The sequence below is a fragment of the Pelophylax lessonae genome (genome assembly GCF_965119305.1).
Source record: "Pelophylax lessonae genome assembly, chromosome: 7".
NCBI classification, from domain to species: Eukaryota; Metazoa; Chordata; class Amphibia; order Anura; family Ranidae; genus Pelophylax; species Pelophylax lessonae.
The window spans coordinates 97,260,328-97,282,402 of record NC_138774.1 but is presented as its reverse complement, the minus strand read 5'-3'; the positions used below and the strand labels follow the sequence as shown (position 1 = coordinate 97,282,402).

The 22,075-nt window shown below is 43.0% G+C and overlaps 1 protein-coding gene across 2 annotated transcripts; it reads right to left on the bottom strand.

Annotated features, from left to right (window-relative positions):
- Window positions 1-2,768: 2,768 nt before the first annotated feature.
- Window positions 2,769-21,752, bottom strand: GPANK1 (G-patch domain and ankyrin repeats 1). Of its 2 annotated transcripts, none has more exons than XM_082262680.1 (3): window positions 21,627-21,717; window positions 17,115-17,713; window positions 2,769-3,301 (listed from the first exon to the last, which is right to left on the bottom strand). In XM_082262680.1, exons 2-3 carry the CDS (start codon window positions 17,708-17,710, stop codon window positions 2,842-2,844), a joined length of 1,056 nt encoding a protein of 351 aa, XP_082118806.1. In that variant the 5' UTR covers window positions 17,711-17,713; window positions 21,627-21,717; the 3' UTR covers window positions 2,769-2,841. The 2 variants fall into 2 exon arrangements, with proteins under 2 accessions (XP_082118806.1, XP_082118805.1); XM_082262679.1 differs by having other exon boundaries at window positions 2,770-3,301; window positions 21,665-21,752.
- Window positions 21,753-22,075: the final 323 nt, after the last annotated feature.

Below are 22,075 nucleotides of genomic sequence, written 5' to 3'. Positions count from 1 at the left end.
TTTACCACCGCCCACAGTAATATTACTGCGGCAGAGTGGCTCGTTATCGTCTGACGACGTAGTACTACGTCGACAGACACTCCCCCTTCTGGGCGGCGCGCCGGAGGCTCGCTCCCGCTGTTTTCAGTCACAGCGGGAGTCGGGCCAGGGGAGGAGCAGCGGCAATCGCCGCCGCTCTTCCCCCGATCGTCGGGGATCTAGTGTGGAGATCCGCCCGCCTGTGTAAACACAAGCGGGCGGATCTCCATAGTGACAGGGAGTGACAGATCGGACTGTTCAGCATAGCTGGACATCCGATCTGTCCATGACTCACTCAGTCCCCTCCCCCCCCACACGTCAGTAAGCACCAGGCATACATTAACCCCTCCCTCTCCAATAAAATTAACCCCTTCCCTGCCAGTGTTAAAAAAAAAACACCAAAAATGACAGAAATCTTTCCATTTGTTAGTAAACGCAATAACTTTTGCGCAAACCAATCAAAATATGCTTATTGTGATTTTTTTTTACCAAACATAGGTAGCAGAAAACAAATTGGCCAAAATTTTTTAAAAAAATTGGTTTTTACATTTTTTTGGGGGGGAATTTCATATAAAAAAATGTTAAAAATATTGTTATTTTTTCAAAATAAACGCTCTTTTTTTGTTTATAGCGCAAAAAGTAAAAATCGCACAGGTGATCAAATACCACCAAAAGAAAGCTCTGTTTGTGGGAAAAAAGGACGAAAATTTCGTTTGGGTACGGCGTCGCGAAAGTCGCACAGCGCCGAATCGCAAAAAGTGGCCTGGACGGAAGACAGCAAAATCCTCCGGTGGTAAAGTGGTTAATTAAAAAAGAGTGTTTGACAAAAAGGGATTTCTACTTGAGACCTACTTTGGTACAACCAATCTTTGTGATTTATTATCCTATGCCATCTTGCAGTTTACAGCCTCCTCATTGGCCAGTAAATCAGCATCAGCTCCCCTGTCCCGTAAGCCTCCAGCTGACCCAGGAAGCTATAATAATAAACTGGGAAGTAGCAGAGTAATCACCTTGATTAGCAGATGTGTGTGTATCACAAGAATGGATGGCCAAAAATCACAAATCATGTGTCAGGAAAAACAAATAAGGTGTATTTAGCTGTTTGCCCAGCATTCTACTATTCAAAATATTCTCAGTGTTTTTGTGATGGTTTTTTAAAGCCAAACTGAACTTTAAAGGTTAAACGGGCTTAATATTTTCCAGATGCATAAAAACAAAATATGCATAAAGTCTTACAGTGCATTTTCTTTAGAAAGCAGCATGCTGTAAAGAAAGACCCTTGTTCTCTGTGTGGAAGCAGTGGCCCTTCTGCAGAGTTTTGCTCTAAGTCAAAGCTAGAATTCTCCAAAAACAGGCAGCAAGGGCTTTGCTATAGCAGAAATATAGGACCCCTGCAAAGTGATCTCTATTTCGGCACAGAGAACAAGGGTCCTTCTCTAAAGCAGTGTTAATCAACCTTTTTTCAGTCGCAGCACCCTTTAAATTTTTGCACAATCTTGAGGCATCTCATTCTAAAATGTAAAAAACTAAACTAATTTTTTTTTTTACATAATGCAGCAACATCCACACATGTAGGCTGCCCAATATTAGAGGTAATTTATTCTTCTAAAAGCAAATACACCTTTGCACACTGGTACTGGCTAGTATTCCAGCATTTCACTTTTCCCTCAATTTCTCTCACTCACTCAGCTAATGTGTTATCCCAGAGCTGACAGAGGGGGGTAGGGGAATGACAAACAAGGATGCTATGCAGGCACCAGACGTCTTCTTTGTCAACCAATGACATCAATGGTTGCTAGGACACCGGCGGCTAGAAGGTTGTGATGATGCACAATGGGGCGGTGTGTGCCTAAAAGGCAGGCTTGATCCACCTGCTTGGGTGTATACAATTTTTATGCATTTTGCCAAGGCACCCCTGAAGAAACCTGGGCCTCCTGTTGTGAAAAAGGCTGCTCTACAGTCTGCTGACAAACCAACTGATATGCTGGCCTTACACTATATGAAAAATCATTTGACAATCCATCATTTGGACAGTTCTTTTGTTTTTCGGCCAGGTAATGGGCACAGATCGGTAATCAGTTGTGATGTTTTTGAGCCAAAAAAACGAAGGACAAGTTTGGAAATTTCTGCCGCGCGAACAATAAAAGGTTAATGTTTTTCTCATCCGATCTGTTTGCACTAGGCATATGTGACAAAACGAATGAAAAACTGGTTCATTTATGTCCTTCGAACGATTTATCGATCAAAATTCGGTCAGTCATTGCGCAATGGCAAAATCGTTTTCTCTCATGGCCAAGTGTTCGTTATTCGAAAAGGAGTTCGAATGATTTTTCGTATAGTGTATGGCCAGCAGAAGACTTGACTTCTTGTTTTCATGCACCTGAAATGTATTTAGCGGATTGAAACTGAAAGGTCAGCTGGGCTTTCAGTATCTTCTTTAGAAAGGCACAATTCAGAGCATTTCTATAAACATCAAAACCCGTTATCTTCCAGATTTAGATTTCTCTTAAATGTTCCCTAGAAAACTTTTGGTGGAGGGTCCTATGCCTCTCCGTCAGTGACATATATATGTTCATCTAACAGAACCACACAGCTTTTATTTTTGTGGACTTGTGCTTGGTGGTCCTGCCCTGGGTAGATGCCTCTTGAAGAGACACATCCCTCTAAACCCTTTTTTTGTGTTTGTTTGTAGTGACTTGCATTAATTGTATTATGCAATTTCTTCATACATGACTCCATTTGTTGCCTGAAAGAAGGTTCTTTTATTGTGCAACTGATCCTATTGTCGCGAAAATGAAAGAATATGGTAAAAAAAACACAATATTATAAATCGATGTTCATATATGTCCTCAAATCTCTTTCCCAGGCTTTAGCTTTGGCTTCCTTCCTTTTTTCTTCTTTTTTGCTGACTGTAGCCACCCTTTCTGTCCTTACATGTTTAGTCTGTGACCTAGCAACAGCTAGCATGTCATTAGCAGCAAAATGTGTGACTTTAGGCTTCTGGTCACTGTGAAAGCCAAGACCTTTTTGATCTCTCTTGAGAACTGTCTGAACAGGAAATTTCCTGCCTGTCCCTTCAGGTCCCAGGCCTGACTCCCGATCCCAGCCTTCCTTAAGCATCATCTTAAAGCCCACATTGTGCTCTGGGATAGCATAATATGTAGATGGCAGTTTCTTTTTTTTGTTGAAGAGATGTACGGTAGATCGTTCGTGTGTGTCTATGCTGTCTTCCTGATAATGCGTCTTGCAAATATTGCAGTACTTCCTTTCTAATGGCTGTGTCCTGCAAAATAAAAATTGGCATGTCAGCTTTACAGTTACTGCTAAACAAGTTATGCTTTCCTTTTATTAATATAGCAGATTAACAAAGTAGAATTAAATGACAATTTATTCAAACTTTTTTGAAGTCAGGCTGTAGAGTATGCACCATTTGCATTACCTGCAGTGTTGCTATAAACCTGTTCCCCCTTTTAAACACAGCCTGGATCCCAAGAAGATACAGTGAAGAGAGCATTTTTCTGAAAGTCTTTGTTTCCATAGGCCACAACCCTACCACCACCCCACAGGGACAGTACCCAGTGTAGGCATTAACTCCCTCAGGCTCTGCACACTACATAGTGAGTTTGTAGAGTCTACCCTATCCATGTCTCAGGAGTCAGGATTGCTTGGAAGGGGCTTGGGAATTGCTAAAGATGTAATTTGCACCTGGTCACAAACCTTAATGAAGAACCCCAGGACAAAAACAGTAGTTTAAAGTGGAAGTCCAGCCTAACACTGAAATTGCTACATCTTTAGACCTCCACGATCTAACACTAACCTATCCAGCCCTGTAAAGAAGAAATCAGTATACATACCTTTTTTGAAGCTGCTCTGGTCTCCATTGGCGGAAGCTCTGCAGAGGAGATAGCCGACAACGGGTGTGAAATGAATGGGAAATGACGACACCCATGGGGCTTCCGTTGTCGGCTGCCTCCTCTGCACCTGCCTCCACGACATAGCCGCTGCTGACAGTTCAACATGGGACCTGACCAGAGCGGCTTCAGAAAAGGTATGTATACTAATTTCTTCTTTACAGTACAGGGCTAGATAGGTTAGTGTTAGATCGTGGATGTCTATAGATGTAGCATTTTTAGTGTTAGGCTGGACCTCCACTTTAACTACTTGTAACAAAGCAAATATTTAAAGTGTTTGTTACCCAAACACTTCATATTCCTGATATGTGCCTGTTGTACCATTTACTTGTATGAGAAAGTCTCCTGTTCACTTTGTATTGCATCCTTTGTGTGAAATCCCTGGTGTTCCTGCCAGATCATCTGCTTTTCTATTAAAAACTGACTACACTAAGCAGGAGAGCACATTGTGGTCAGTTCTCTAGCTATCAATAAAATAGGAGTAGGTATGAAACAAATGTAATAAACCCACTCACCCAGCGCTAACGTAATAAATAATATATAAGAAATTATACATATAAAAATATAATGTATAATGGAGCAGCCTCTATTATAAGAAATCAAATGTCAACAGGGTGTAAAATTGCTCAAAGTAGAAAACAACAATACACTAGCAGCGCTTATATCAATGAAAACTTATAAATAATATAAACAAAATTAATATAATAAAATAGTCCAATAAAGTGAAAGTGCTGGGATGATGCAATATAGTGTAGACATACGGTGTTAAGTCATCTGTGGAATGTTCAGGTATAGCGATAAATCACTTTCTTCACCACGGTGCCTCATCAATCTACAAAACACCTTCACCACATCACCGTGCTCCCCCTGTGGTAATGGACACTCACCAAAAGGAAACTTTATATACGCTTTGAAAGACCATTAAGGACTTGTACAACCCGGAATAAAGCACTGCCACACTGCTCTGTAGACCTGGATCCTCCAATCCTCACAGCAGTAAACGTAAGTACTCAAAGTAAACAAGCTCCGTTTTCATAGATGTGCCTTTTGGTTCTGTAGTTCTGCTGGCACCTGTGGTTCCACAAGCTTGTGCTCTGCTCTTGCTGCACTGACTTAGCAGCTACCAGAGCAATTTTACACCCTGTTGACAGTTCTCTAGCTATGCTGGGAACTCAGTGTGGTCTTCTCCAATTATCAGACTTGGCCTGACACGCCTCTCCTCCACAGCCATTCACTGGGAAGCTCAGTGTACTGCTGCTTCCCCTCCCACCTGCTCTTATGCAGCTGAGAACAGCTGCATAAGAGCATAAGACCCCACACTAAAAAAAAAATATATATATATATAAATATCACCAAACAGCAATATATCATAATATATCCCCTGCCCACAAGTAAAATCAAATCACTGAGTCCTATTACAGACCTATCGCAGCTACTTTAAAAGGAAATCTGTTAAAATATACTTCAATCAAAAATTCACAATGGAATCATGAAATTAGTATGAGTAGTGTAGCGCAGATAGCTCACACATCATTAACCAATTAATGACAAGCAAATAAATATTTATTTTTATAATGAGCGCTGATTTTATATATTTTTTATACATATATATATATATATATATATATATATATATATATATATATATATATATATATATATATATATATAGTTATATTTTAAATTTGATTCCAGTATTTGAGCATCTTTTACATTTATTATGTATTTGTTGTAATTTATGCTGAATATAGTATTATAATTTTATGTATGTATTGACACTTGCTATTAGCGGTTTTAGGACAGGGATGTTGACACACTGAGGAGAGTAGTTCTAATTGCTGATTCCTCTAGTCCCGCCTAATATATACGGTATAAGTATCTGGAAATAATACTTGATATTCTGGGCTTCCTATATCGTATCCGGATTGTGAGACGGGTATGGGCGGAAGAGCCTGTGATTACTCATCGGTCTAGTGCGGGCGGAAGTACTGTCGGCTATTCACTAGCAGAGTAGATTAGCATAAGTGGGTGTGCCACCAATTTGACGTCAGAAGTGTCAGCATTTCCCAGTATAAATCCGGAAGCCGTGCCGTGAGGTTCACGCCCTTTGAAGAAGTCGGAAATGACGAAACGCGTCAAAGCATGAACCTTATGGCGACTGGAAGTACCTGGGTGACACGTAAGGAGGCTTTGGAGGTCCGGAACATCAGCGTGGAGAGGGTGAGCTAGACCAACATCGCCTACCAGTGCACCCGTGTTACTCTGATTATATGTTACATAGTTACATAGTTACATAGTAGGTGAGGTTGAATAAAGACAATAGTCCATCTAGTTCAACCTGTGTAGGTATGTGTGGCTGTAATCATCTCCCATACCCCTGAATGTTCTGATCCTTGAGATGTAAGTCTAAAAGTCTTTTGAAAGCCACCATACTACCCGCAGAAACCACTTCTTGTGGTAGAGAATTCCACAATCTTGTTGCCCTAACAGTAAAGAACCCCCCGCGTTGCCTGAGGTTAAAACGCTTCTCCTCTAATCGCATTGTATGCCCTCGAGTCCTCATGCAATCCCTTCGAATGAACAGCTTTTTTTCTTAGCTGGGATCCCCATTAAGATATTTATAAATTGCTATCATGTCCCCCCTCAGACGTCTCTTCTCCAGGGAGAATAAATCAAGCGATTGTAGACGCTCTTCATAGTCAAGGTCCTCCAATCCCCTAATTAGTTTAGTTGCCCTTCTCTGGACTCTCTCCAGCTCCAACACATCCCTCATGAGGACTGGCGACCAGAACTGGACGGAATACTCCAGATGCGGTCGGACCAGAGTTTTATAAAGTGGAAGGATTATAGTCTTATCTCTGGAATGCATCCCTTTCTTTATGCATGCTAATATTCTGTTGGCTTTGGAAGCTGCCGCTTGACATTGCATGCTGTTTCCTAATCTATCATCAACCAAGACTCCCAGATCCTTCTCCATTTTTGACTCCCCCAAGGGCTCCCCTCCTAACGTGTATTGTGTTTTTATGTTTTTAGTCCCCAAGTGCAAAACCTTACACTTCTCCACGTTAAACCTCATTTGCCATGTCGTTGCCCACTCTGTTATTTTGTCCAGGTCATTCTGTAGGATATCTGCTTCATGTTGTGAAGTTATTGCCCTGCCCAATTTTGTGTCATCTGCAAAAACTGATATTGAACTACTGATCCCGACCTCAATGTTGTTTATGAATAAATTGAACAAGGTTGGTCCCAAGACTGAGCCTTGGGGGACCCCGCTTACCACCTCAGACCAGTCTGAGTATGCGCTGTTTATTACTACCCTTTGGACACGCCTTCTTAGCCAGTTCCGTATCCAAGAGCAAACCCTGCTATCGATACCTGCAGACCTTATTTTATAAATTAAGCGCTTGTGGGGAACTGTATCAAACGCCTTAGCGAAATCCAAGTACACCACATCCACTGGTCTCCCCCTATCTAGCTCACAGCTCACCTCCTCGTAGAATGTTAGGAGATTGGTTTGACAAGAACGCCCATTTGTAAACCCGTGCTGATTACTGCTGATGATGTTGTTGTCCTTAGCAAACTCTACGATATAGTCCCTTATCATCCCCTCCAGAAGTTTACATACTACTGATGTCAAACTGACAGGCCTATAATTTCCCGGGATATGCCTCTGGCCCTTTTTGAATATTGGAATCACGTTAGCTTTCTTCCAATCCCCGGGTACATCTCCTGTCCTAATACTGTCAGCAAAGATCAGGTACAGTGGTCTCGATATAACTTTACTGAGTTCCTTGAGTACTCTCGGATGTATGCCATCCGGGCCTGGTGATTTGTTTGTGTTAAGTTTATCCAGCCTTTCCCTGATTTCCCCCTCTGTTAGCCATGGTGGCAAGTCCTGTTTATTACTACTAACCATACAGTCATGGTCAGTGTACCCCTCCTTTTCCTGTGTAAAGACTGACGAGAAAAAAGCATTTAGCACGGTTGCTTTTTCAGTGTCCTCTGTAACCATCCTCCCATCATTGTTAATTATGTGTGCAATATGCTCTGCCTTAGTTTTTTTGCTGTTGATATATTTAAAGAATTTCTTTGGTTTTTTTTTTACTATCCTCTGCTATTTGTCTCTCAAAGTTGATTTTAGCCATCTTGATTTCTTGTTTACTTTTCTTATTTGCCTCCTTGTATTGCTCGAAAGCCGATATGTGATTATGAAGGCTTGTTATTTCCTTGCGTTTGTGAGTGCATTTTATTTGGGTTTGTGATAAATAAAGTGGGAAGTGGTTTATGCAGTATCACACTAGTGCGACTCCTTTTTGTTTTCCCTATACCTGCTTGATGGGTGAAACATTGTGAGAAAAAGGGATGCATGGTACAGCCTAAAGATCATCAGGGATGCCTAGTTCTGCAGTTGCGGCTGATCCATGAGGGAGACTTGTGTATAAGCATGTTTGCCTGTCCTATGAGAATAGGTGGGCCATATGTTCTGGTGAGTTGCCATCCCCCCCTTTTTGTCACAACGGTGGAGGAATTGCAGTTTGGTGACCCCATAATACACTGGTGACCCCTACTTGGTGGAGAGGATTGTTGCAAGACCATTTTCCTTATATATTTAGAGATGGAAGTTTGTATGTGAAATTCCTCATTTGCATATGTAAAACGTTCAAAGGACTCTTTATTTGCTTGTCATTAATTGATTAATGATGTGTGAGCTATCGGCGCTACTCATACTAATTTTGTGATTCCATGGTGAATTTTTGATTGAAGTATCTTTTAACATAAGACCCCACATTTCTCCTCTAGGCTGGAAAGACTGAAATCAAAAAAACAAACAAACAATCTCGGCCTTTCCAGCTGAGTCCATGGCAGTATTTACAACTGCCAGACTGGACACAACGTTGCGCCCGGGCCTCCGAGAGTCATAGAGAAAACTGGGGACCATCTGGTCCTTTAAGATTTTCTATGGTAGACTTCTGTCACCGGCAGATTCCTGCTCGGGCGAGCCAGTAAAAGCACCAGAGGGCGGCCGGGGGGTAAACGACGCCCCTCCCGCCACCTGTAAGAACGATCAAGCGGCTGAACTGCTGCTATGATTGTTCTTACCGTGCAAGGAATAACCGGCTGCAAAAGAGGATATCTGAATGATGCCTGCAGCTGCACTCAAAGTCCAGGACGTCATATTATGTCCTTGGGCTGGAAGTGGCTAATTTGGTTTTAATGCGAACCTGTAAGTGGGAGAAAAAAAAAGGTTCCGACAGCAATACACTGTATAAGGTAGAGGTTTATACTCACCTCTCCAGCACATGGTGAGGGAAAGCTTTGCTCTGTTGAAGGGTTCAATGCACTGCAACTGTAGGACAGTTATACATGCGTAAGATAGCATGTCCCTTGCTGTGTGCTATGGTTTTTCCCTAAAACCCCTACATCACTACAGCAAACATTATCACAATGATTATGCTTCCTTCGCCATTGCATTCTCTTTAACTTAGAACAGCAAAAAGGTGGGCTTCTCAAATAACCCAGTTGTAATGGCCTTGCAATACTACAGCTTCTATGAATGAAAAGTGATCTATGGATGGATGGGGAGGAGCGACTAATCATCCTCTCATCCCGCATTCATAAAACGTAATTCATTCATAGAAGCTGTAGCATGCCTTTCAACTAACAGTAGTGGAATCAGCACAAAGGACACATCCTACTGACTGTAAGTTTTGTCCCTTGTGCTGATTCATTTTTAATTTAAGCGACACTTAGGCATTGACACTGCAGATTAACAGAATGGTAGGGGAACAAAGGGTAGGTATATAAGGGCAAATGTGGAGCTGAGTTGGGCGTGCATGTAACTTGAGATTTGGCCATGGTAAAAAGTGGGCACAAACACTCCTGTCCATGCCACTGTCCTCTGAAGCTTGCTGAGAAACAGGCACTTCAGGGAGAGTGGATCTCCTGGTCCCCCACTGCACATTAATGTCACTGCAAGCCACTGCAGGGGGAGCTCTGTAGCCAAATTACCTAATAGGGCCACTTTCACTCAGTTCATTAAAGTAGAACTTTATCCATAACAACTTGATTAAAAATAATGTTCTTTAGCAAGGAACATGCATTCCACATTAATTATGGATGAATTTAGTGTGTGCTGTAAAATGCTTCCAGCATTGCTCCTGTTTCTTCTTGCTGGAGGCAGGCATTTTACTGAAGCCCAGAGCCCCTGAACAGCAGTAAATCATAAAGCTGAACTAAACCCATCGATTTTAGGGTTTCAAAAAACAGTTACATCCCAGGAATGTTGGGATTGCTAAATTTTGCTAAAAATAACCAATTACCGACTGCAATACACACACATTATTATATATATATATATATATATATATATATATATATATATATATATACACACATATACACACTAGAGCTGCACGATTCTGGCCAAAATGAGAATCACGATTTTTTAGCTTGGAATAAAGATCAAGATTCTCTCACGATTCTCTGTGTAACAAAAAAAAATTGGGATAACTTTACTGTTACGTTTTTTTTTTTTTTTTCATTAAAGTCTATTAATTGCGTTTGAAAGACTGCTGCGCAAATACAGTGTGACATAAAATATTACAACAATCGCCATTTTATTCTGTAGGGTCTCTGCTAAAAAAAAATATATAAAATGTTTGGGGGTTCTAAGTACTTTTCTAGCAAAAAAAACTGATTTTAACTTGCAAGCAACAAATGTCAGAAAAAGATCCAGTCTTTAAGAGGTTAAACTTCCTTTCTCCCTGGCAGAGGGAAGGAAAAGATACAATGTAATCATTTTTGTTTATAGTTACTGGGAGACTTTGCTGATAGTTTGCCTGTCGTGTCGAGGAATGCCCTCCGTCGGATAATGCCCGGGTCGGACTGCGCATGCTCCGTAAGTGACGTCACTCTGTCAGAACAGCTGATCGGCTGGGGTTGGCGCGTGCGCAGTCCGTCGGGGGCACAATCCGACGAGAGACAGAGCGGGGAAGAATCTAATGTCAGATTCTGACTCGCTCTGTAGCGCGTGCGCAGTCCATTTGGGGGCATTTCTCGACGAGAGACAGAGCGGGGAAGAATCTAATGTCAGATTCTAACTCGCTCTGTACGATGATTACACATATGAAGATTCTAACTCGCTCTGTACGATGATTACACATATGAAGATTCTAACTCGCTATATGTAACTATATATATATATATATATATATATACTATACTATATATATACTATATATAGTATATTATATTATATATATTATAGTACTATAGTATATTATATAGTATATTTATATATATACATATATTATAGTAGTATAGTATATTATATAGTGATATATATATATATATATATATATATATATATATATATATATATATATATATAGCTATATATAACTCATATGGCACACATTAAAGGGGCACCCTGAAATACTACGATCAGTACTCATATGGCACACATTAAAGGGGCACTCTGAAATACTATGATCAGTACTCATATGGCACACATTAAAGGGGCACTCTGAAATACTACGATCAGTACTCATATGGGACACATTAAAGGGGCACCCTGAAATATTACGATCAGTACTCATATGGGACACATTAAAGGGGGCACTCTGAAATACTACGATCAGTACTCATATGGGACACATTAAAGGGGCACTCTGAAATACTACGATCAGTACTCATATGGGACACATTAACCGGTTGCCGACCGCCGCACGACTATATACTGCGGCGGTCAGCCCCGGCCAGGCAGAGTGACGTATCGGTACGTCACTCGCCTGTCACTGACTTGCGAGCCTATCGCGGGCGGGCGCGCGCCCGCCGCGGCTCGTTCACAGACAAGTCAGCGCGTGTGACCGGCGGACTCGATGTCCGCCAGTCACACTGCGATCGCTCCTGTGAAGGGAGAAAGACAGAGCAGCTTGTGTAAACAAGCTGCCTGTCAGTTCTCCCTGTGTAAAAGTGAAGATCTGTCCGTTCTACTATGTAGAACGTTTGATCTTTGCTTTTACACCAATAGGAATGTCCCTACACAGTTAGAATCACGCCCCTAGGACACACTTAACCCCTCCCTGTCCAATAAAGTTAACCCCTTCCCTGCCAGTGTCATTTTTGCAGTAACAGTGCATATATATAGCACTGATTACTGCAGTAATGTCACTGGTACCCCCAAAAGTGTCAAAAATGTCAGTCAAGGGTCCGATCTGTCCGCCGCAATGTCGCAGTACCGAAAAAAAAAAAAAATCGCAGATCGCCGCCATTACGCGTTAAAAAAAAAACACCAAAAATGACAAAAATCTTTCCCTTTGTTAGTAAACGCGATAACTTTTGCGCAAACCAATCAAAATACGCTTTTTGCGATTTTTTTTACCAAACATAGGTAGCATAAAACAAATTGGCCGAAAAATGTTAAAAAATTTTGATTTTTACTTTTTTTTGGGGAATTTCATATAAAAAAATGTGAAAAATATTGTTATTTTTGCAAAATTTACGCTCTTTTGTTTATAGCGCGTGATCAAAAAATCGCACAGGTGATCAAATACCACCAAAAGAAAGCTCTGTTTGTGGGAAAAAAAGGACGTCAAATTCGTTTAGGTACAGCGTCGCACGACCGCGCAATTGTCCGTTAAATTCATGCAGTAAAAAAAAATCGCAAAAAAAAACCCCTGGTCCTTTAGCAGCCAAATCCTCCGGGGCTTAAGTGGTTAAAGGGGCACTCTGAAATACTAAAGGGGCACGCCGACTGCAATAATAAAAGGGCACTCTGGAATACTAAAGGGGCACGCCGACTGCAATAATAAAGGGGCACTCTGACCGTGGGTCATAAAGGAGCTATGTGACTGGGACACTTAACGGGGCACTCTGATAGGGACACTGATGTAAAGGAGGACTCTAACGGGGACACTGGATGTAAAGGGGGACTCTGACGGGGACACTGATGTAAAGGGGAACTCTGATGGGTCACTGATGTAAAGGGAGACTCTGGGACACTGATATAAAGGGGGACTCTGATAGGGAAGCACTGGATGTAAAGGAGCACTCTAATGGGGACACAGATGTAAAGGAGGACTCTGACAGGGACACACTGGATGTAAAGGAGGACTCTGATGGAGGCACAGACACAGGCCAAATTACGGCGGGGGGACATGAACTGCATGACGGCGGGGACACAGGGTGGATGACGGCAGGGACAGGGGCTGAATGACGGCGGGGACAGGGGCTGAATGACAGGGGGAAACAGGCTGCATGATGAGGGACACACTGATGAGGCACAAATGAGGAGGCACTCATTGGCATGATTTAGACACAGATGGGCATTAGACACAGGTGGGCATAAATAGGGCAGAGATGGGCATGGATGAATCAGAGATGGGCATGGATGAGGCAGAGATGGGCATGGATGAGGTAGGGGTGGTGCCCATCGGTGTGTACAGCGTGCGAAGAGAGAGCTAAACCAGACATGCAGCGTTCTGTTGACAAATGATCGCTCTGTCATTGGATGGAGCGATCACATGGTAAATGGCCCTTGTCGTTGGCCCTTTAACACAATCCGTGGGAAGCGCGATTGGGATGTCTCTGTACGCCCTCCCAGAATAGGCCGACCATGCTGTAGCCATCATTGGGCTATGCCCTGGTCGACAAGTAGTTAATCCCCATAGTCTTAGCTATCCGATATTACCCGTAAAGCGGGGCTTTGCATTACTTATGTTCTGCAATATTTGGCCAAACTCGATCACAATGCCAGTCTCTGTGAAAATTAGGCATTGCCCCCAAAAAATGTGTGTGGCTACTGGAGGTCCTCTAGTATAAGTTTGCCAAGTATGGTGCCCTGAACCCCCGTGGTTTGGGCTCTACATTTATAGAAGCTTGGCAAACTCTCAAGTGGCCCTGGAAATAGTTGACCAGTACATTTTGGGCTAGTGACTCCAAAATGCTTGGTAAAGGGAGCCCTCCCCTACCTCCGTGCAAAATATGGCCCCCCAGACTAATTTTGGGCCCGAGCTATTTCCAGGGCCACTTGAGAGTTTGCGGCCCTCGGCCCGTACCATGCAGCGGGGAGTGCTGGATATCGCAGGAATCCCTGGACTCTTAGCTGGACTCTTAGCTATTTAGCAGTGTCTGTATAGCGCTGCTCTGCAGTTCCGGTATTCCATAGTGGTTAGCCAAATCGACCCCTATGCAGGTCCCTGTAACAATTAAGCATTGGTCCTGAAAAAAGCATGTGGCCCATGCCACGTTTGAGGCCCCTAGCCACCAGGGTTCAGGTACCACTAGGCCCATAATTTAGGTCAGCTTGGTGCAGTATGGCAATCTTTGAGTGGGCACAGTTGCAGGGCCCCAGCTCGGGCACCAAACAAGTCCAGGGGACCATATTTGGCACAGTGGTAGGGGAGATCTTCCTTTACCACTCTGAAAATGTTGGAGTAGCTAGCCTGAAATTTTCTGGTCAACTTTTTCAGGGGCCTCTTGGGAGTGTGTGGCCCTGGGGCAGTACCGTGGAGAAGGCACTGCTGGAAACCATATTAATCCCAATATTCTTAGCTATCCAATGTTACCTGCGGAGCAGGGCTTACTGGTACCTATGTTCTACAGTATTTGTGCAAATTTGACGCCCATGCCAGTCCTCGTGAAAATTAGGCATCGTCCACAAATAAATGTGTGTGACCCTGGGGGTCAGCTAGTATCCCTGTACCAAGTTTGGTGACCATATCCCCCCGTGATTTGGGTACCACAGGGCACTAAATTTATGGTACATTGGCCCGCTATGTTAATCCATGACTCTGATGGGGGTGGGAATTTGAGGGGGCCACAGCCCAGGCCCTGAAAGAGTCCAGGTTCCCTGAACATGTTTGGGGCCCACGTTGTGGCCCCTCCAAAATTCCCTACTGCGCCATATATTACCATAGGCTAGGCCAAACTAGCCTAAATCTAGGGCCCCACGGTAGCGGAACGATGTTGCCCAGGGGCACCAAACTTGGTATAGGGTTACTAGAGGACCCCCAGGGGCCACAAAATTTTTTTGGGGCCAATGCTTAATTTTCATGAGGACCTTCATGGGGGTGGAATTTGCCCAACCACCGCAGGACATAGGAACTGCAGAGCCAGGCTCTGCAAATATTGTTAAATAGCTAAGAGTCCAGAGATTCCTGCAGTACTCACCAATCCCCACTCCGCATTAGTGCCAGAGGGCCACACACTCCCAAGGGGCCCCCTAAAAAGCGGACCATAAAACTTCAGGCTAGCGACCTCAAAAATGTAGAGGTGATAAAGGAAGACCTTCCCTACCTCTGGGCCTCTGGACTAATTTGGGGCCCGATCTGTGGCCCCTCAAATTCCTGATCGCGGCTGCACCATAGATTAACATAATGGGCCAGGCTAGCTTAAATGTAGGGCCCTGTGGTAGCCGAACCACGGTGCTCAGGGGCACCAAATTTGGCACATACATTTGTTTGGGGCCAATGCTTTATTTTCACAGGGACCTGAGTCCCCCTTTATATCAGTGTCCCAGTCAGAGTCCCCCTTTACATCAGTGTCCCCGTCAGAGTCCCCCTTTACATCCAGTGTCCCCGTCAGAGTCCTCCTTTACATCAGTGTCCCTATCAGAGTGCCCCGTTATGTGTCCCAGTCACATAGCTCCTTTATGACCCACGGTCAGAGTGCCCCTTTATTATTGCAGTTGGCGTGCCCCTTTAGTATTTCAGAGTGCCCCTTTAATGTGTCCCATATGAGTACTGATCGTAGTATTTCAGAGTGCCCCTTTAATGTGTCCCATATGAGTACTGATCGTAGTATTTCAGAGTGCCCCCTTTAATGTGTCCCATATGAGTACTGATCATAGTATTTCTGGGTGCCCCTTTAATGTGTCCCATATGAGTACTGATCGTAGTATTTCAGAGTGCCCCTTTAATATGTGCCATATGAGTACTGATCATAGTATTTCAGAGTGCCCCTTTAATGTGTGCCATATGAGTACTGATCATAGTATTTCAGAGTGCCCCTTTAATGTGTGCCATATGAGTACTGATCATAGTATTTCAGAGTGCCCCTTTAATGTGTGCCATATGAGTTATATCTAAATCTATATATCTATCTATATCTATATATCTATCTATATATATATATATATATATATATATATATATATATATATATACACACTATACTATATATATATATACTATAATATACTATATAATATAATATACTATATATAGTATATATATATATATATATATATATAGTATCTATAGTATAGTGTGTATATATATATATATATATATATATATATACATATACATACATAGTATAAGTATATTATATATATATATATATATATATATATATATATATATAGCGCGAGTTAGAATCTTCATATGTGTAATCATCGTACAGAGCGAGTTAGAATCTTCATATGTGTAATCATCGTACAGAGCGAGTTAGAATCTTCATATGTGTAATCATCGTACAGAGCGAGTTAGAATCTTCATATGTGTAATCATCGTACAGAGCGAGAGAATCTGACATTAGATTCTTCCCCGCTCTGTCTCTCATCGAGAAATGCCCCCAACGGACTGCGCACGCGCTACAGAGCGAGTCAGAATCTGACAGATTCTTCCCCGCTCTGTCTCTCGTCGGATTGTGCCCCCGACGGACTGCGCACGCGCCAACCCACCGATCAGCTGTTCTGACAGGGTGACGTCACTTACGGAGCATGCGCAGTCCGACCCGGGCATTATCCGACGGAGGGCATTCCTCGACACGACACCGGGAGGCTTTTTTTTTTTTTTTCCCACAGCTGTTCTCTCTGCTATGCTACTCTGCTACTATACCGTAGTTTGTTGCCATTCCATGAGCATACGCAATTTGATATTAGGCATCTATTTCCTCAGCGTAACATCATCCTTCACATTATACGGAAAAATTGAGGTAACTATTATGTTTTTTTTTATTCATTAGTGTATTTTTTACAAAAAAAAAAAAAATTGGGTTTGCAAAACTGCTGCGCAAATACCGTGTGGCATAAAAAAATTGCCACAATCCCCATTTTATTGCCTAGGGTCTCTGCTACAAAAAATGATAATGTTTGGGGGTTATAAGTTATTTTCCAGCAAAAAATACAGATTTAATCTTCAGAAAAAGCCTGGTCAGAAGTGGATAATATAATCTCCTCACCTTGGTTGTGATTCCTCCGGCTGACCCTTCAAAGAATCCTGCAGAAGCTTGACAACCTCCTGGTGCCCCCCTCCTTGTGCTAATGTTAGAGCATCTTTGCCTCGAGTTTCACAAACGCCAACCCAGGCCGCTCCTTTTTTCAGCAAGTAACTCACAGCATCTTTTTTACCTGCAAATGCTGCACACATCAGCGGCGTCCAATAGTATCCATCTCGGAAATTGATGTCACAATGTTCTTTTTCCACGAGCTGTCTCAAACCTTTCATGTCTCCGTTTTGTGAACATCTGAGCAGCTGGTGGCCCAATCTCTGGTTTGTTGATTCACAGACCAATGTATTTGGTTCACTCTCTGAAGACCCTACACGTGGCTCTTCATGTGATGGAGATCTCTGAACTCTGCGCTTCCGTGATGGTTTTCTTGGAGCTGCCGACTCTCTGTCAGTACCTATAAGACTCTCATAGAAGCTTCTAGCCTCTTCTCCTGTAGTGGCAACCGAATATGACTCGAAAAGCTTCTTGTTAGTATGCTCTCCATTTTCCCACCAATCTGATTTTTCACGGGCCTTGGTGAATGAGATTAGCCTTGGAAAATTCATCCTCTAAGATAGGAAAAAGAGTTGAAGAAAAGAGTCAAGTTTTCACACAAAAATAGGGAAAAACAACTTTTGGACTAGTGACGGGTGTCTCAGGTGTAGATGGTGCTGAACTACGTATCATTCACACGAACACTACTGTAAACGAAGAACTTTGAGTTCCGAAACTTCATTTTTGGCTCCCATACAGAATAGTGGGTCACTTGCTATCAATCTTTGTCTTCCCTCAACTGTTAAACTTTTTACAACCACAAAGGCTTTATGTGAATGAACCAGGGGAAGATTGTGGCAATCATCCGCCCCTCCTCTCCCCAAGTCAAAGCACAGAATGCCTTGTGTTCTGTGAAAAGAACGCAAGATGTTTTGTGAATAGGTGAGGGGAGAGAAAGGTGGAGAGCGAATGACCTGCTATCCTTCACTGTATGAAATCTGGAGCTAAAGTTTCGGTACTTACAGTAGTGTTCGTGGTGAATTTGTTTTACCGAAAGCAGCACCATCTACACATGGAGGTAGAGGCTATTTATTTTTAATACTGGTGGGGTGGCTTTTCACAGGCAGTCACTTTGCCCTGTGTGGCAGTATCTCTTTAATACATTACTAAGTTACAAACATACTACATATGTGAAATGAGGCAAACTTTTCCAACAATGGTGTACATAGGGTATTAGTTTCTAATCACATGCAACAAGCTTTTAAATTAGAAATTTAGAAAGATGTGAACTCCTGATCAGAATACTTTTGTGGGATATGGTGTGGAAGCACATCCAGGCGGGTACCGGTCTGGATTTGCCGGACTCTTCCTCCTGCATGCCCCCCCCCCCGTGCCCATCCCGAAATATAAACGGGGAGCTCTCCCACACTTACTCAACGCAGCCAAACGCCTCATTCCGAGCCACTGGAAAACCTCCTGGGTCCCTAGCGAGGCTGACTGGCTTTGCAAAGTGAAAGAGATTTAACCGTGAGAAGTTTGACGCAGCCTGGTCTCAGTGGCGTCTCTACGCCCCTGACTCATTCCTTGTGTCTTCCAGTCTGGACGTGGCCCTTTTGGTGTTGGCTGATCCCGATTTCCGCCAGCGGGTTCTGCAGGCCTCGCATGCTCCTACTACTTAGCCTTGCTTTTAATTGCTTCCCTTTTTTTTTAAGGTATATGCTCATGGTGCCAGGCGCGGGCCCCCCCTTTATTTTTTTTCTCTCCCCTATTTGAATGGCAGAGTTTCCCCCTCTCTTTTCTTTTGATGCCCCGAGTGGTGGTCCCCTTCGCTGCAGCGAGACTGTAGGGTTGTAGAAAAAAAAAAAACAGAATACTTTTGTTCTGGTCTATGCCTCAGAGTATAATGCCGAAGGATCCGCATGACAGCCAAACAACTATCATTTTCAGAACAAAGCAACTCCTATATTTTCCAAGTACAGGTCTCTAAGAAAGGTACTGGAAAATCGCACAGCAGGGCACAATGGCAGAAGTTCCTATACATGGGCACAATAAAGCTCTAAATATTTGGCTTATAGGCCAAGACGAAATGTCATTAAAGTGTTACTAAACCCAGGAGCCTGCATTCACTATATCTGGTCTCCCATAGTACACAGAACATGGAAATGCAATAGTTTTAGTAAATATAAACTGCTAAATACCTTTTCTCATGAGCAGTTAGAGCAGTCTTGTGCCTTCTATCAGTGTCTGGTAAAGCTTGTAGGAGGAGTTTTCATTCTTCCCTGATTGTCCTATGAGGCTTTAGGACTCCTGACCCTCTGTCTGGGCAGTGTTGATTGGCCCTGTGCTGATCACATGCACTCTCCCAAGAAAAAAAAAACTCTCTAGCAATACACACCAAACTGAGCATGTGCAGCTTGCCCCAAGGCTCTGTTCTATCAGGAGATAGTTTGGGGACTGTGGAAGAAGGGGAGGATCAGAGAAGACAGGATCACACAGCCTTTTTTACACAATGAAGAGGGGGATTAAGCCCTTGGGTTCCACAGTGAGTATAACAAGCATGCTTTACTGCATATACAAAATGATTTTACTGTTGTGGGTTTAGTAACACTTTAACAGCTCATGATTATCTGAGTGGAATTCTTCCTCATAGTAAACTTGTTTTCTGGTTAAAAAAGATGCAATACAATTTTGGCATGTAATCAAGTGATATAAAAAAATAGTGTATTTTTTATTCTCTCATAGGAAGAGAAGAAATGTCAGCCAAGTATAGGGCCCCCATAGAGGCTGACCTGTCTCCTGCCTAAGCTCAGGTGTCTAATAAGTGACACTGTCTGGAAACTGTCATGGCATACTGTATAAGAGCTACCATTTCTGACTTGCTTTTGAAGTTGCAGGGTCTGTGGGGGTCATGCCGATCCTGCTCTGTCCCCTAAATCCAAGCCTGTGCACAGCACAGCTGAAATACACATGCTTGCTTTAGGTCAGTGACTTTAATGTAGCAAAGAAGGGATTCGGGTGGCATCCCTGGACCCTACACTTTAAATCAGACCTTCACCATCATTTTCAGCATTCCCCAATTTTCCTTTTGGTAAATACCTTTTTTTTCATCTTGCCATCCCCTATGCTTCCATATTTCTTGTCGAGATGAGATTGACATTGGCTGTACTGGGTGTGCATGTGTGTGATTTGTGGCACTTGCATCCATAGCTCTAGTAGGATCATTTGGCTGCCATCGTATTGGCATGGTAAGCACCACCATTCCTGTGGCGCTTACTTTGCTTTTACTATGGCAATGCTTAAACTAACTGATTTGCTGCTAAAGCGATGGGTGTGCATGCACAGATTTGGCAATGCCAGGGTACAGAGGAGACAAGGGACACTGGAATGCAAGAAAAGGTAAGCATGCTTTGAAGTGTATGCATTTTACAACTGACATTTATTTAAATGTTTTACAGAACACAAAGCTTTGTCTACAATTGGAGGGTACAGACCTAATGATGGGGGACCTTGGCTCCTGTATTACAAGGACCCTAGATATGTCAAGATTTGTCACTGCCTTCACTGCATCTTTAAGGGTACATGGACATGCATACATTTGCCCGTGCAGAGTAAACAGACTACAATTTTTTGGCACCCAGGATGTCCTGGTGCTGCATACAGCTACCCAGAGACATGAATCAGTAAAGGTAGCGGTATGCAGCTACTAGTGTAAAGCAGTGCATGCGCACAGACATAAAGACCCAAACACATGTAGTTTACATTTAGGACATTACATATGTGTGCATGTGCTACCTTACGCCAATAGCTGTGCATAGCTGCATACAGCTGTCTTCACCCATTCATGTCTATGGGTAGCTGTCTGCACCTCCAGGGCATCCAGAAACACGCAACGCTAATTACTGATCCCATGTAAGTTTATGGATCATGAACGCCTGCCTGAACACATCACCCTTTTAAAGGAAAAGTAAGCATAGCCAAAGCTCATTTGGCTGTACTTCACCTACAGATCACAGGAGTGCAGTTTTGCACTCCTGTGACCCGTTTTCAGCAGAAAGCGAGCTGAAGTCACAGAAGTCTGTCCAGGTTCTGCGTCATCACTACCATGGAGCTGGGATCCGCCAGATTCCTGGACTGACATCTGGCTCAGCCTCTCAGCAAGAAGATGCGATGAGAAAAGTATGTCAGGTGCCATTGCTCCTTCTGAAAATGCTAGTTGCTTTGCTGTCTCCAGCTTTAGCACTTCTTGAGTCACAGCTGTTGACCCTCTAGGTTCACCTCACCTGCAACAAAGCATCCCTGGAAATCGTATAAAACAGAGATCCAGCAAACTGCCCATTTTTCACACTCTGTCCACATACAAAACGCATTAAGCTTTTAATAAACATGCGGTTTATAAAAATAGCCTATGTGTAGCATGAAACAGCCTGCAGAGCCTGCCTGTGGGTTAGCACATTGCTTTGCTGTTACAGCTACCAATAAACCACACACCCTGCGTCCAGAAATACGCCACTTCCTGTTCTAGTTACCAGAGCTCGCCCTTCGCAGAAATCTACTTCTCACCTTCTTATGGGAAGTCAGCTAAAGAGGGATGGAGGATGCTACAAGAAGGGGGGGGGGGGGACATGACATCACAGTCATGTGATTATCATGTGACCAGCCTACAGCCAAGCTGAATGGCTGGCATGACCCCTTCCTGACAGGAAGTTCAGCTGGCTGGGTTGGTTAACCCCTTCTGTGCTGGAGCCCTCTTCCCTCTAAGTCTTGGATGTTCTTTATTTTGAGCCAATTATACGCTCGGTTACTTTATGCTTTTCTAATCCATGCTCAAAGATCACATTTTTTTTTTTCAGAATAGGTGGGGCTCGTTTTTTATTTTGAATGTGTGTATGAACATTTTTATTTCATAGGTTTTAATTCGAAAGAATGAGGGAATAAAA